Here is a 16,239-nt window from a genome sequence, read left to right on the forward strand (position 1 = left end):
CTAACACATGTTAAGTAATTGCTACAATGACCACAGTACTAAAATACTTTCAAATTGCTACTGTACATGTATAAGAAAAATCATAGCAGAAACCCTAGAGAAATACTTGATGGTCCACTGGAAACTAAAAGGTGATAAAGACTAAGAATCGACATTTATAAAATCCTGAGGAACAAGGGTAGGGTGAAAATAGATTTAGTCACCAAATGAAAGAAGACTAGAATTAGCAAGCACCCCTTGATGTTTGACATTTATAGCATCTATTTCTTCAAGAGGCACAGAAACTTATATAGGCTTTTTTTTATAGAGTTAAGTTTTTTTTAAATAGGCCATTATAGACTTCAGAAAAATGGAATGTTATAGTACACATTCCTTACCTTTGTGGCCAGTTCCAAGGACTATTCCACCCTTATAATACATTTTCAGTGTTTCTACTAGACAGAATTCTAGGCATGAAAGACCACTTGAATTTAACTCAATAATGCAATTTTTAAGTTCTTAAAAATAAAATGGACCTTGGTATGTGTGCATGGACATTCTTTGTGGAGATTTAGCCATTTGGAACTCTATTATGAGATGATGAAAGTCAGGAAAGCCAAGATCTTTACTATTCTGAACTCTAGTACAGACTAATTCTAAACTAAGGGTAGTGATGACTATCTATTAGTTAATATAATTTTTCCCCACTTGGACCACAACCACTCTTCTTTATTGTCTTTGCTCCCTCATTTATTTCACCCAAACACTGCAAAAGAAAAAAATTCAAAATTAATTTACCAAAGCAAGCATTCCCTGCAAGATCTCCCATACCAACTGCTGAAATAATAAAAGACAAAAGACAAAATGTTTGGTAAACTTTGAAAAATCATTACAAAAGTTTATAAAAGCAAGGAAATAATTCCACTGTAAGGCTGATGCAGTAAAACTAATGAAAAGAACACAAGAAGCAGTTTCAGCATGCCTATATCTCTTCTGCTCATTTGCAAAATGACAAATAGGTAAGCTCAATTGAAGTTCATTTTAATTTGATCTTCTTTTATTGTGAACTAGAAAACCATCAACAAACATGAACATTTCCATACACAAAGACGAGAAAACAGAGATTACATGTGAATCCATGAATCTATTATACACTGCTTGTTCCTTTTAAAATATAATGCACTGAAGCCAGCAGTAGGCCTTGAAGCTACTGAATCAGTGATGGAGGCTGCTGGAGCTCTCAGCCCACAGATGATAAGGGAGTCATACAACTGGTCAGAATGAGATTACAGGAAACCCTTCGCTGTCACTAGGTATAGGATTCTGCTGCATTGCCCAAACGTGGTTCTGGGTCAAAGTCCCAGAGTGGGGAGGAGCATTACCAAGAGGGGGATCCTGGTCATAGTTCCAGGGCTTATACAGCAGAGCATAAGCCAGGAGAGAAGTGACTACATCTCTCTTTACATCATAACACCTTGGAAGAACTGAAAACTTGCAGACCCCCAGAACTAGCTCTGAAAACAGCAGTACAAAAAAGCTAAAGTGTGAGACAATGCCCCCTCCACCCCAGGAGCAGAGCCCAATTTTAATATAAAGTTAAAAGTCAAGAAATAGGCTGGAAAAAATGAGCAAACAACAGCAACAACAACAAAAAAAAAATCTGACCACAGAAAGTTACTAAGAGGATAGGGAAGATCAAAACACAAACTCAGAAGAAGACAACAAAATGAAAACACCTACTTGCAAAACCTCAAAGAGAAATGTGAATTGATCTCAGGTCCAAAAAAAGAGGAATTTCTGGAAGAGCTCAAAAAGGATTTGAAAAATCAAATAAGAGAGGTGGGGGGAAATAGGCAAAAGGAATGAGAGTGATACAAGAAAATCATGAGAAAAGAGTCAACGAGGGGGCAGGTAGGTGGCGCAGTGGATAGAGCACCAGCCCTGAAGTCAGGAGGACCTGAGTTCAAATCCGGCCTCAGACCAAACACTTGACACTTACTAGCTGTGTGACCCTGGGCAAGTCACTTAACCCCCAATTGCCTAAAAAAAAAAGAGAGAGAGTCAACGGCTTGGTAAGGAAGGCACAAAAAAGTACTGAAGAAAATAACTCCTTAAAAAACAGAATAGGCCAAATGGTAAAAGAAGCACAAAAACCCACTGAAGAGAAGAACTCCTTAAAAAAGCAGAATTGGCCAAATGGAAAAGGGGTTACAAAAACTCACTGAAGAAAATAATTCCTTAAAAATTAGAATTGGGCAAGTGGAAGCTAATGATTCTATGAGACATCAAGAAAAAAATCAAACAAAATCAAAAGAATGAATAAAAAAAGAAAATGTGAAATGTCTCATTGTAAAAATACTTGACCTAGAAAATAGATCCAAGAGAGATAATTTAAGAATTATTTGACCATCTAAAAGCCATGCTCAAAAAAAAAAGAACCTAGACATCATCTTTCAAGATTGTATCAAGGAACACTGCCCTGGTATCCTAGAACAGGGGTAGGGAAGTTGCGGCCTCACGGCCACATGTGGTCCTCTAGGTCCTTGGGTACAGCCTTTTGACTGAGTCCAAGTTTTACAGAACAAATCCTTTTATTAAGTGGATTTGTTCTGGGAAGTTTGGATTCAGTCACAGAAATGCACTTGAGGACCTAGAAGGCCACATGTGGCCTTGAGGCCACAGGTTCCCCATCCCTGTCCTAGAACCAAAGGATGAAATAGAAATTGAAAGAATCCACCAATAAGAAAAGATGAAAGAGAAGTCTGCTGTATTTAGTTGCTCATATGGATAGATAAGTTTTAAAAGAATAATAAAGATCTTTAAGCAGGAAAAAAAAAAGAATCCACCAATAACCTCCTGAAAAAGATCCCAAAATGAAAACTCCCAAGAATATCACAGTCAAATTCCAGTGCTCCTAGGTCAAGAAGAATATATTGCAAGCAGACAGAAAGAAACAGTTCAAATGTTGAGAAGCCACAATCAGTAATACACAAGATTTAGCAGCTTCTAAGTTAAAGAATTGGAGGGTTTTGGAATATGATATTCCATAAGGCAAAGGAGCTAAAATCACAACCAAGAATTACCTACCCAGCAAAACTGAATATAATCCTTCAGGGGAAAAAATGGATATTCAATGAAATAGAGGATTTTCAAACATTCCTGATGAAAAGATTAGAACTGAATAGAAAATCTAACTTTCAAATACAAGACTCAAGAGAAGCATAAAAAGGCAAATATGAAAGAGAAATTATATGGGATTCAATAAGATTAAACTGTTTGCATTCCTCCATGGGAAGATGATACTTGTAATTCCTAAGTACTTTATCACTATTATGGCAGTTAGAAGGAGGATACACAGACAGAAGTCACAGGTGTGAGTTGACTATGATGAGACAATATCCAAAAAAATAAAATTAAGGGGTGAAAAAGTGGGATGCACTGGGAGAAGGATGAAGGGAGAGGTAGAATGGGGTAAATTATCTCATGTAAAGAGGCATGAAATAGCTTTTACAATAGAGGGAAAGTGCAGAGGGGGAGTGGCAGGTAACACTTGAACTTTACTCTCATTGGAACTGGCTCAAAGAGGAAATAATAGATACATTCAACTGGGTATAGAAATCAATCTTACCTAATGGAAAAGTAGGAGGGAAAGTGGACAAGAGAGGGGATACCGATAAAAGGGAGAGCAGATTGGGGAAGACAGTGGTCAGAAGCAAAACACTTTTGAGGAGGGAATGGGTGAAAAGAAAGAGAGAAAAGGATAAAGAAGGGGAAAATTAGGATGGAAAGAAATACAATTAGTAATCATAACTGTGAATGTAAATGGGATGAACTCACCCATAAAATGGAAGCAGAGAGCAAGAGTGGATTACATGATTCAGAAATAAAGGGAGACACCATAAGCAAATTAGGGAAACATGTAACAGTTTACCTATCAAAATCTATGGAAGAGGGAAGAATTTATGACCAAACAAGAGATAGAGAACATTATGGGATATAAAATGGATAATTTTAATTACATCAAATTTAAAAGGTTTGCACAAATAAAACTAATGCAGACAAAATTAAAAGGAAAGCAGAAAATTGGGGGAAATTTTACAGCAAATTTCTCAGAAAAAGGCCTTATTTCTCAAATATATGGAGAACTGAGTCAAATTTATAAGAATACAAGCCATTCCCCAATTGATAAATGGCCAAAGGATATGAACAGGCAGTTTTCAGAAGAAGAAATCAAAGCAATCCATAGTCATATGAAAAAAATGCTCTAAATCACTATTAATTAATCTTCTAATTAACCTTCTCTGAGGTACCACCTCATACCTATGAGAGAGGCTAATATGACAGAAAAGGAAAACGACAAAAATTGGAGGGGCTGTGGGAAAATTGGGACACTAATGCACTACTGACAATATTGTGAACTGATCCAAACATTTTGGAGAGCAATTTGGAACAATGCCCAAAGGGCTATAAAACTGTATACACCCTTTGACCCAACAATACCACTTCTAGATCTGTATTCCAAAGAGGTTAAAACAAAAAGGGAAAGGATCTGTTTGTATAAAAAATATTTATAGAAGCACTTTTTGTGGAGGCAAAGAATTGGAAATTGAAAGGATGCCCATCAATTGGGGAATAGTATATGATTGTGGTATATGATTGTGATGGAGTACTATTGTGCTATAAGAAATGATAAGCAGGATTCTTTCAGAAAAACCTGAACAGATTTACATGAACTGATGTAAAGTGAACTGAACAAAACCAGGAGAACACTGTACACAGTAACAGCAATATTGTACAATGATCAATTGTAAACAACTTAGCTATTCTCAGCAATACAATGATCTAAGACAATTCAGAAGGGCTTAGGATTAAAAATGTTATCCACCACCAGAGAATGAACTGATGGAGTCTGAATGCAGATCAAAGCATACTTCTTTTAACATTATTTTTCTTGGAACTTTTTTTGTCTGTATTTTCTTTCACAACATGACTAATATGGAAATACATTTTGCATGGCAGGACATGTATAACCTTTATCAAATTCCTTGCCTTCTTAATAAGGGGTGAGGGAAGGGAGAGAATTTGGAACTCAAAAATTTAAAAAACAAATGTAAAAATTGTTTTTATACAGAATTGGATAGTTGGGGAAAATATTAAAAATATATATTAAATTTAACATGGGTGGGAGCAGCGATATCCTGACCCATCTGTCCATGCAGGTTAGACTAATTTTCCTTAAACAACACTGAGACATTTCTCAAGAGCTGGTTGGCTCAGAGGAGTAAGAGCACAGATTGAGGAGCTGAAGGGGCCTTCAGATGCTTATCTGGGGGGGTGGTCCAAATGGGAGCTACACTCAGCTGAATCAACTCAAGGAGTTCTGAATCCCTATTCTTATTGAAAATCCTTCTCTAGCTCTAGCTAAGTAAATTTCCTTTTGTTAACACTGGAATGATCTATGAGTGTCTCATTTTGTCCCAATATAAAACCTGAACTACCATGAAACTAGCCTGAGTCAAGCCCAGATCAGCACAACATGGTAGTCCCAAAACTGCCCTTCAGTGTTTGTCTCCTTCAGAACTTTCCCTCTGGTATCATCTGTGTTTGAAAAGTTTCACGAATCAGCTTTTCTTTTCTTTCCTCTCTTCCTTTTTTTTTAAATAACATGATCACTAACTTCCACCTTTCCTAACTCCCCTTGAAGCACTCTTCAAATAAAAGCCCTCCCTTTTGTTGAATGGTTGTATATGGAAATGTATGTCCGATACTGTATCTATAGTCTATCACTTTTCCAACAAAAAGTAAGAGGGATGCTTCATCATCAATCTTCTGGAGTTGTTATTGGTCACTGAATTGATTAAAGTCCCTAAGTCTTTCTAAAGTGTTAGTCTTTATGCTATTGTGGTCACTGTATAAAACAGTTCTGTTTCTACACTTTACTTGGCATCAATTCATATAAGTTTTCCCACATTTCACTCAATTTGTCCCTTTCATCGTTTCTTATAATGCAGTAATACTGTATTATATAATTCATAAAACATAATTTGTTCGGCCATTCCCCAACTTATAGATATTCACTTCATTTCTAGCTCTTTGCTACAACAAAAAAGTGAAAATATAAATATTTTTATACATGAGTCCATTCCCTCTTTATCCAATCTAAGAAGAGAATTTCCTCTAGCAAATGAACACTTCATGAACTATAACATATTCATTCCTGTAACTGTTAAAAAATTTAAGAAGCAGATTGGAATTGTAGTATATGAATAGCATAGCAATTAAGAATGAGTAGCATTGCAGAAACTCACAGATCACCTCTATTTGGTTCAACTATGCTCCTAGCAAAATATATTATACATCATAAGCACATAATAAATGTTGACTAAGTTGAAATTTCTAAACCAAGAAAAATTATTTCTTAGTACAAGGGCTACTCACTTAATGTCCAAAAGGTGAAGCTGATGGTTGCTATCTCTGTGGGTCATTTTCAGCTTTGTGCTTTGCTCTGATATTGACAGGTCTACTCTGCTTAAAAGCTGAGAAATCTGAAAAAAGTAATTCACACTTTAAAATTCCATATTGGATCACAGAATTATAGATTTAAACTAGCAAAGAACCTCAGAAGCCATTATCTATTTAAATCTTTACAAAAAGTAACTTTAGAAAAGAGAAATTCATTAATTATACCAAGAATTTTAAAAGTAATCAATAATCTTGTTTAGCATGTTTAGCTTTGTTATAAACCTTCCACTAAAATCCTACTCACAATGCCTCATCAAAGGGGGATGTAACAGAGTTCCTGAGGTCTATGCCAGTGAAGTACAAGACCTGACAGATACCATCAAGCTGGAAAAGCCTCTATGCTGGTCCAGTAATGGCCTGTGGTCCATGGTCCTAGGATCAGCCTAGCTACAATCAGAGATACTCATCTCCAGAAGGTCGGCCTTGAAGTAATGATTATTTGGGGCAGAGGGAGGAGGGGTCTCTTAGCAATTCAAGAATATTTTCTATTAAGGCATGGAAGATATTCCATATGTATCAATAGAAGAATTCAAACAGAAGAGGAAGAAGGGGAGGAGGGGAAGGAGGAGGAAAAGGAGGTAGAATCTTCCTCCTCATCCCTCCTCCTTCTCCTCATCTCCTTCTCTTCCTTTTCCTCCCTCTCCTCCAGGCCAGAAGTGCCTGCTCCTAATACTGATTGGCATGGAAGCTAAAACATGTTCTTTCTTTTTCCAACCTGGGCCGGAAGACTTCGAGTGAAGGAAAAGCCACCAAACATATAATACCATGTATTGCTATATAAATTCATGCACATTTACCTTTCTCTCCAATTACATTACACTTTTTTTTTTACAATGGAGATCAATTCTTGGGTTTCTTTGTATTCCCTAGAGTGCCTGTCACAGTACTATACACATGAAGATACTAAATAAATATCTATTGGATGACTAAATTATTATAAAAGTAGACCCAACCTTTTTGCTAGAAGGAACTACCCTAGTCTAGGATTATCTAGTGCCTTTTTCATTATCACAGCCACAATTATGGAGTTGAGTTGTAGTGGAAGGAGAGGAAATGGTTCTATTCATGTGCCATACCACCTCATCTCTTCCCATAAGTTCAAACTAATGACCCTATGGCTTTTTTACAATTGGCTGACTAGTAAAACGGACATTTTACTGCAGTCTCTGTACCATCTGTGTGACTATGAGTGCTCCAACCTCTTGCCAATTTCCATGTAGCTGGAACAATTCTAATTTTGATGAAATATACCATGTGGGCAGGCTTTCTGGCAAAAGTTCTAAATAGACCCTAATCAGGAGACAAGGGGTTCCAGGCTGCAGCAATAAACAACTTCTGAGAGGCTATAGCTTTCTTATTTTGTGCTTTGCTTTGATATTGCCATGAATGGCCATGTTTAACAAAACTGACAAAGCTGCCTTGTGAATTGCCCACACCTAGCATAGTGCCTGGCACATAGTAGGAGCTGTAGAAATGCTTATTCCCTTTCCACTACAATAAACAATTGTATCTAACCATTTGGCTATAGCCCTTTTTCTAGGAAAAGGCATTATTTTGCCTTGCTAATTGGTATCTAGGTGACCCACTTCTCAGCTATCCCTCCCCAGTCATTATAATTAAGTGAAGGCTGGGTATAAGGACTATAAAAGAAGGCTAAGTAGCTCTATTCCCAGTCCATGCTGCCTGCCTCCTGGCCCTGCCAACTCATCCCAAATTGGCTGATGGAAAATGAGTTCATTTTAAAGTCTAAAGAAGTCTGAAATAGAGTCAAATGCACCTGGGTGAATGCCTAGGCAAATATATCAGCTAACCTCCACCCTTTTAGAAGCTGGCCTGGTATTGGCGAATGCCTAAGGACAGGAACTTAAATAATGAGGATGAGGGGGGCAGGAAGAAGAAGGAAAGGAGGTATCCTCTAGTCTGGGTTACTCTGAAGAGACTTGGCCTGGCCTCTGTATAGAACATCCTCAGAAGGAATTAAGTTCATGCCCACCCTGGGGTAGATGTGAGCCTTCATGACATCCTGGACTCAACTGGGCTTCTTCAGGGTTTTAGGAGTTAGAAATTACCTGGGACTGAGCCAGATTTCTTAGAATAGACCATCTGGACCTCTTAGCTCTAGAAACTGAACTACACTGCCCCATCGCCCAACACACTCAGGAATTTGCCTAGGTTTTTTTTTCTACCTGTCACACAACAACACCAATTGTTTCATTTCATGTATGCAATATATAAGCAAATAAGATGATACAAAAGACTGCTCTGCTAATACACTTAAGATGACAAAGGACAGGAAGATGTGAGAAGTAAAGGAAAAAAGTTCTTCTATTTCTACATAAGCCCAGCCCCAGTATAAAAAAAATGACTCATCTGCTTCAAGAAACTATTAACCTCAAGGTATTTGTGCTAAGTGCAAATCAACCATTTTAGAAAATTATTTTTAAAATATCATACCTGTCCTTCTGCATCTTTGATTTTAGTTTCCAAAATAAGTTTGGCAGCCTGCTGTTCTTTGTTCAAGTGCTGAAGGCCTTCATATGTTGTTTTATGCTCTGCAGACAGTCTAGCTATGCTAGCATCACACCTGTCCAAGTGAACACCAAAGTTAAAAACAATGAAAGTTAAAACAGATGAACCCAAATTTTGTTTTAAATATCATAAGATACATTGTTTCTACTAAAATAACAATATGTCCCAGCAGTTTTCAAAGGAAGACATCCAAGCTATACACAAACATATGAAAAAAGGCTCCAAACCACTCACAGAGAAATATAAAATAAAGTTGCTCTGAGGTTCTACCTCACACCAATGATACTGGCAAAGATGACAAAAAAAGAAAATGACAATTGGAGGATGAGCTGTAGGAAAATGTTAACACTATCAGTAGAGCTGTGAATTAGTCTAATCATTCTGGAAAGCAGTTTGGAATTATGTCCCCAAAGTTACTAAATTGCACATACCCTTTGACCTATCAATATTACTACTAGGTCCACACAATGAACAGATTTTAAAAAGAAGAAAGGGGCCCATAACGACAAAAATATTTATAGCAACTCTTTTTGTTGTAGCAAAAACCTAGTAACTTACTGTATAGGAATGGCTAAACAAATTACGGCATAGGAATGTAACAGGCTATTATCACACTATAATAATGCTAAAGTGGATGGTTTCAGAGAAAACTGAGAAGACCTGATACAAAATGAAGTAAGCAGAACCAAGAGAATAATTTAGACAACAATGTTATACAGAAAAACAACTTAAAAAGACTTGAAAACTCTAATCAATGCAATGACCAGCCATGATCCAGAATACTGAAGATGAAACATGCTAACTACATCTAGCCAGTGATGTGACAGTATATATATTTCTGGACAGGGTCAATGTGGAAATCTGCTTTGCTTGACTAGATATGTTACAAGTGTTTTTCATCTATTTTTTTTTCAAATGGTGGCTGGAGGTAAGCATAGACCTGGGAAAAGGTGGCTTTGGAATTCTCCTACAATCCCCTGTGTCAAAGAACAAAAAGATTTTAAATTATTGCTATGCTACTGTAGTTAAGATGTTATTAAGTTTTAATTATATTTTAAAACTCATTTCTGCTCTTTTCCCACAGAAAATAAGCTCAGGATTTTATGGCAAATCCCTAAGCAGGTCTTTTTCAAGTCCACATTAACTCTCATCTAATATACTGCAATAGCTTGCTAATTAGTCTTCTCCTGCCTTATTCCATCCCAAACCATCAGTCAAACAGCTTCCAAAGTGATTTGACTAAAGTAAAGGTAGACTATGTCACTCCTCTGCTCAATAAACTCCAATAACTCACTATTTTATCTAGTATCAAATATTAATTCTTCTCTTTTGTATTTAATGCCCTTTATAGCCTAAGCCCCAACCTACTTTTCTAGTCTTTATTATATATTACTCCCCTCTTCATGCACACTATGGTCCCACCAAATTGTCCTTATTGTTCCTTCTATGTGGCACCCTATCCGAAGTCTTTGCATTCCTTGGTTGTCCCTCATACTTGGGATATACTCCTCCCTTACCACCAAGTCCCGGTATCCCTAGTTTCCCTCAACTCTCAGCTCAAACACAACTATCTACATGAAGCCCTTCCTAATCCCATGCCCCCACCCCCATTCTGGGTGTTCATGCCTTCCACCCAAAATTTGATTTTATTCACTTTCTCTTCAATATCTGACTTTCAAGGCAGAGAGGCAATTTTGTATAGTTTCAATAAACACTTATTAAGAATCTACTTTGGGTTGGGCACTGAGCTAAGAACTAGAGATATGAAGAAAGGCATAAAACAGTCTGTCCTCAAGGAACTCACAATCTAATGGAGAAAGCCAATTCATTTTTTTAAAAAGGTGAAAAGAAAAGGGTAACTAGGGAAAAGGGCATGATAAAGTCCTATAGCTAGGGTTAGAATCTGAGGAAGTGAGTTTCAGAGTTGATTTTAAAGTTGGTTTCATCTTGCAGAATGATGAGTTTCTAAAGATGACAAAGTCTAAGAAAGTAGCAAGGAAGAGAATAATGAGGAGAGTTCCCTGGGTGCCCTCCTTATATGGTTGAGGATCAAGGAGGTGCTCCCAGATGTCCATCCTCAACCAGAAGGAGAGAGTAGAGAGTACTGAACTTGGAATCAGGAATATTAGGGTTCAATTTTCACCTCTGACCCACTAGTTATGGGAGAATCACTTAACACTTCTGAGCCTTAATTTCTTTTCAGAACCCCCCTCACCTGATGGGCCATGTGGTATTAGAGAGTTGACCTCCAAGTCAGGAAGATCTAGGTTCAAGTCCTATTTCTGACACACATTAGCTTCTAGGTTAACCACTCAGAGCCCTAGACATTGCTCTAAGTAGCACAGACCATTCCAACCTGTGTCAGCAGAAAGAGTTTCCTCAAGCAGGAATTCTCTAGACCGATGAAATCACAGATGTAGTCCCATCCTTCTCAAATGCTGGTTGTATACATCATATATTTAAAATCTGCCAAGAGGTCACAGAATGAGGATAAAAAAAAAAAAAAAACAGGGGCAGAGCCAAGATGGCAGAGTAAAAGCAGCGATTTGCTTGAGCTCTAACCCAAACCCCTCCAAATACCCAAAAAATAACTCTAAACAAATTCTAAAGCAGCAAAACCCATAAAAAGACAGAGCGAAACAAATTTCCAAACCAAGAAAGCCGGGATGGTTGATCAGAAAGGTATATCACGCCAAGCTGGGAGAGGAGCGCAGTTTGGCATGGGCACGCAGGCCACAGCAACCCTGCAGCAGGCCTCAGAGGACTGAATGGTGGGCAGCTGTGGCGGTTTCCTGACTTCTCAACCAAGGAATGCCAAAGACAACTTGGAAGGTCAGTGGGAAAAGTCTGTGTCAGCGGGGAAAAAGAGAAGCCGCTGGTCTCAGCTCCAGTCCCCGAGCTTGGCGGGGACAGCGGCTGCCACCTGAGCTTCCGGCCCACAGACTGAGGGGGAATCGAGTGGCTGATCAGAGGAGGATTGCAGGGATCTCTCTGCTGGTGCAGGATTCTCTTGCTTTGCCCATGCTTGGATCTGGGTCATGGTTCTGGGTGACGGTCCTGGGGCAAGGAGGAGCACTGGCATGGTGGAGCTTGTAGTGGCTGTGGAGAGGAAACCCTCCTCACAATTCCAAGACAGAAAAGAGTACTCATAGACCAGAGCACAGGCCAGGAAAGGAGTAAACACCTCACCCTTGATCGTACCACCTTGGAAGAACTGAAAATTTACAGGTCCCTAGAAGTATCTCTGAACACAGCTGCACAAAACCCCTGAAGCTTGGGACAGTACATTCTCCACACTGGAAACAGACTCCTACCTTAACAAAGAGTTTATAACTCAAGTAATTGGCTGGGATCATGAGCAAGCAGTGCAAAAAGAGTCAGACTATATTATCTTACTTTGATGACAAAGAAGATCAAAACATACAACCAGAAGAAGACAACGAAGCCAAAGCTCCTACATCCAAAGCCTCCAAGAAAAATATGAATTGGTCCCAGGCCATTGAAGAGCTCAAAAAAGATTTTGAGAAGCAAGTAAGAGAAGTAGAGGAAAAACTGAGAGTGATGCTAAAGGAAATCCAAAAAAATACTGAAGAAAATAACACCTTAAAAAATAGCGTAACCCAAATGGCAAAAGAGGTCCAAAAAGCTAACGAGGAGAATGCCCTTAAAAGCAAAATTAGCCAACTGGAAAAGGAAGTCCAAAAGCTTACTGAAGAAAATACTTCTTTAAAAATTAAAATGGAGAAACTGGAAGATAGGGACAATTTGAGAAATCAAGGCACTGTAACACTAATCAAAAGGAATGAAATAATAGAAGAGAATGTGAAATATCTCATTGGAAAAACAACCAACCTAGAAAAGAGATCCAGAAGAGAGAACTTAAAAATTATTGGACTATCTGAAAGCCATGATCAAAAAAGAGCCTAGACATCATCTTTCAAGAAATTATCAAGGAAAATTGCCCTGATATTTTAGAACCAGAGGGCAAAATAGAAATTGAAAGAATCTACTGATCACCTCCTGAAAGAGATCCCCAAAGGAAAACTCCTAGGAATGTTGTAGCCAAATTACAGAATTCTCAGGTCAAGGAGAAGATATTGCAAGCAGCCAGAAGGAAACAATTCAAGTATTGTGGAAACACAATCAGGATGACACAAGATTTAGCAGCTTCTACATAAAGGGTCCGGGGGGCATGGAGTATGATATTCCGGAGGGCACAGGAATTAGGACTACAACCTAGAATCACCTACCCAGCAAAACTGAGTATAATCCTTCAGGGTAAAAAAAATGGTCATTCGGGGCAGCTAGTTGGCGCAGTGGATAGAGCCCCAACCCTGGAGTCAGGAGGACCTGAATTCAAATCCGGCCTCAGACCAAAAACTTGACACTTACTAGCTGTGTGACCCTAGGCAAGTTACTTAACCCCAATTGCCTAAAAATTTTTTTAAAATGGTCATTCAATGAAATAGAGGACTTTCAAGCATTCCTGTGGAAAAGACCAGAGCTGAATAGAAAATTTGACCTTCAAATACAAGACTCAAGTGAAACATGGAAGAGGTAAACAGGAAAGAGAAATCATAAGAGACTTATTAAGGTTGAACTGTTTACATTCCTGCAGGGAAAGATGATATTTGTAACTCATGAGTCCTTTGTCAGTATTAGGGTAGTGGGAGGGGAAACAATTATATGTTTGTGTAGATAGATAGATAGAGGACACAGGGTGAGTTGAAGATGAAGGGGTGATATCTGGAAAATAAAATTAAGGGGTGGGAAAAGATTATACTGGGAGAAGGAGAAAGGGAGAAGTAGAATGAGGTAAAGTATCTCACACGAAACAGACAAGAAAAGGCTTTTACAGTGGAGGGGAAATGGGGGAAGGTGAGAGGGAATGAGTGAATCTTATTCTCATAGGATTTGGCTTAAGGAGGCAATAACATACACAATGGGGTATGGAAATCAATCTTACTCTACAGGAAAATAAGGGGGGAAGGGGACAAGAGAGAAGGGTTGATAGAGGGGAGGGCAGATTCAGGGAGGGGATAATCAAAAGCAAACACTTCTGAGGAGGGACAGGGTCAATAGAGAGAATAGAATAAATGGGGGTTAGGATAAGATGAAGGGAAATATACTTAGTTTTTCACAACAGGACTACTATAGAAGTGTTTTGCAAGACTACACATCTATAACCTATATCAAGATGCTTGCCTTTTCAATGAGGGTGGGTGGGGAGGGAGGAAGGAGAAAATTTGTAACCCAAAGTTTTAAAAACATGTTAAAAATTAAAAAATTGCAAAATTTAAAAAAAAAAACCCAGTGAGTAGAGCAGAAGCCAAGAATGGAAAGCGAGTAGTGCAAGGAAGGAAACAGAGACAACAAATGAAATACTGTGACACTTTTAAGTGATAGATTGTACTCATTGATGAGCTTTCTGAAATAGTTCTGAAGTTTTATAGCTTATGGTTTATCACTAACTAAGCCTTGGATCCTAATGCTAGATCAGAGATATGGGTATTCTCTGACTTATTCACCAAAAAACATTCATTTAAAACATCATTTAGAGATGTCAATTTAGTATATGGATGTCACAGCATTACTTGATATCTTGATTCAGAATTTTATCAGTTGTCCTTTCTAGACTTTAGTATTATAAGATGTAGTTGAACCAATATTATACTAATCATTCCAAATTTCCTGTGCTGGCCCTTTTCAAACTGTGTACAGATCTCTATTTTCTGGCAGGTTCATTTCCTAGGCTCAGTCATAAAGAAGCAGAGAGATTCCAGTCTCTTTCCAAAACAAAGAAAACAGACTGGGAGCCAAGGATTTGTTAAAAGATTTCAGGATAATCTGGTACAGTTGATAAGCCCAACAACTAAAAAGATTTTGGCAAAGTATTGCAGTGAAACTCTTTCTAATTGTTAATGACATGTTTTTAAGCATTTCCTGAATTGCTCATTTGCTTTAGAGATCTAAAGAATAGTTATAGTTAACATTCCTCAGTTCTTAGAAGCTAGAGGAAAAATTGGCTAACTTCATGTTAGCTATATATGAAGATTTTATATTTTAAGTTAATAGTGAATTGCCCTAAATGGAATACTAGTCTTACTGTTCTTAATTCCGAACGCAAGCATTTTCTAGTGGTAATAGCAATTAAACAAAACCACATTTCAAATTCAGTTCCATTTTAAAAAGTTATGAAGCACCTACTTGTGTGAGGTAGTGGGGATACAATAATGGAAAATGTGAACTTTCTTTGTGAACACATTAATGAGTTCATATATATTTGCATAGTATCTATCTTTGAAAAAGACAGCTATACTATTTAAAATAACCATAGACAGCACAAAATACCTGGGAGTATACCTGCCAAGACAAACCCAGGAACTACATGAACATAATTATAAAACACTTTTTATACAAATAAAGTCAGATTTAAATAATTGGAGAAATATTAATTGTTTAAGGGTGGACAGAGCCAATACAACAAAAATAACAATTCTATATAAACAATCCACTTATTCAATGCCATCCTAATTAAATTACCAAAAAAAATTTTATTGAGCTAGAAAAAATATGAAAATTCATTTAGAAGAACAAAAGGTCAAGAATGTCAAAAGAATTAATGAAAAAAAAATTTAAGAAAGAAAGTAGTAGTACCAGATGTCAAACTATATTATAAGGTAGTAACTATCAAAATTATTTAGTACTAGCTTAGAAACAGAAAAGTGGAACAATGAAATAGAGTAGACATACAATACACAGTAGCAAATGATTATAGTAACCATGTGTCTGATAAATGTAAAGATTTAAGCTTTAGGGATAAGAATTTACTATTTAGTAAAAATTGTTGGGAAAACTTAAAAGCAGTCTAGCAAAAACTGGATATAGAGCAATATCTTATACCCAAGATAAGGACAAAATGGATACATGACCTAGATATAAAGGGAGATATCATAAGTAAATTAGAAGAAAATAGAACTTATTACCTATTAACCTATGGATAGGAGAAGAATTTATATGTAAACAAAAGATAGAAAGCATTGTGAGATGCTTTCTATGGATAATTTTGATTACATTAATTTTTTTAAAAATTGTGCAAATAAAACCAATGTAGCCAAGATTAAAAGGAAATCAGAAAATTGGGGGTCGGGTGGGGATTTTATAGACAGTTTTTCAGGGGGCAGGTAGGTGGTGCAGTGGATAAAGCAA

At 37.4% G+C, this 16,239-nt stretch overlaps 1 protein-coding gene across 1 annotated transcript in view; it reads right to left on the reverse strand.

The window, feature by feature from the left end:
* FAM81A (family with sequence similarity 81 member A) overlaps nt 1-16,239 on the reverse strand; it is an 82,424-nt gene that overhangs the window by 11,745 nt on the left and 54,440 nt on the right. Inside the window, exons 5-6 of the mRNA XM_027852084.1 lie at nt 8,956-9,085; nt 6,418-6,524 (exon numbers count right to left, since the gene is read on the reverse strand). Of these exons, the coding sequence (XP_027707885.1) occupies nt 6,418-6,524; nt 8,956-9,085 (237 nt within the window). The remainder of the gene's footprint in view (nt 1-6,417; nt 6,525-8,955; nt 9,086-16,239) is intronic.

This window comes from Vombatus ursinus, unplaced genomic scaffold (genome assembly GCF_900497805.2).
Source record: "Vombatus ursinus unplaced genomic scaffold, bare-nosed wombat genome assembly UNPS02009205.1, whole genome shotgun sequence".
Taxonomy (NCBI): Eukaryota; Metazoa; Chordata; class Mammalia; order Diprotodontia; family Vombatidae; genus Vombatus; species Vombatus ursinus.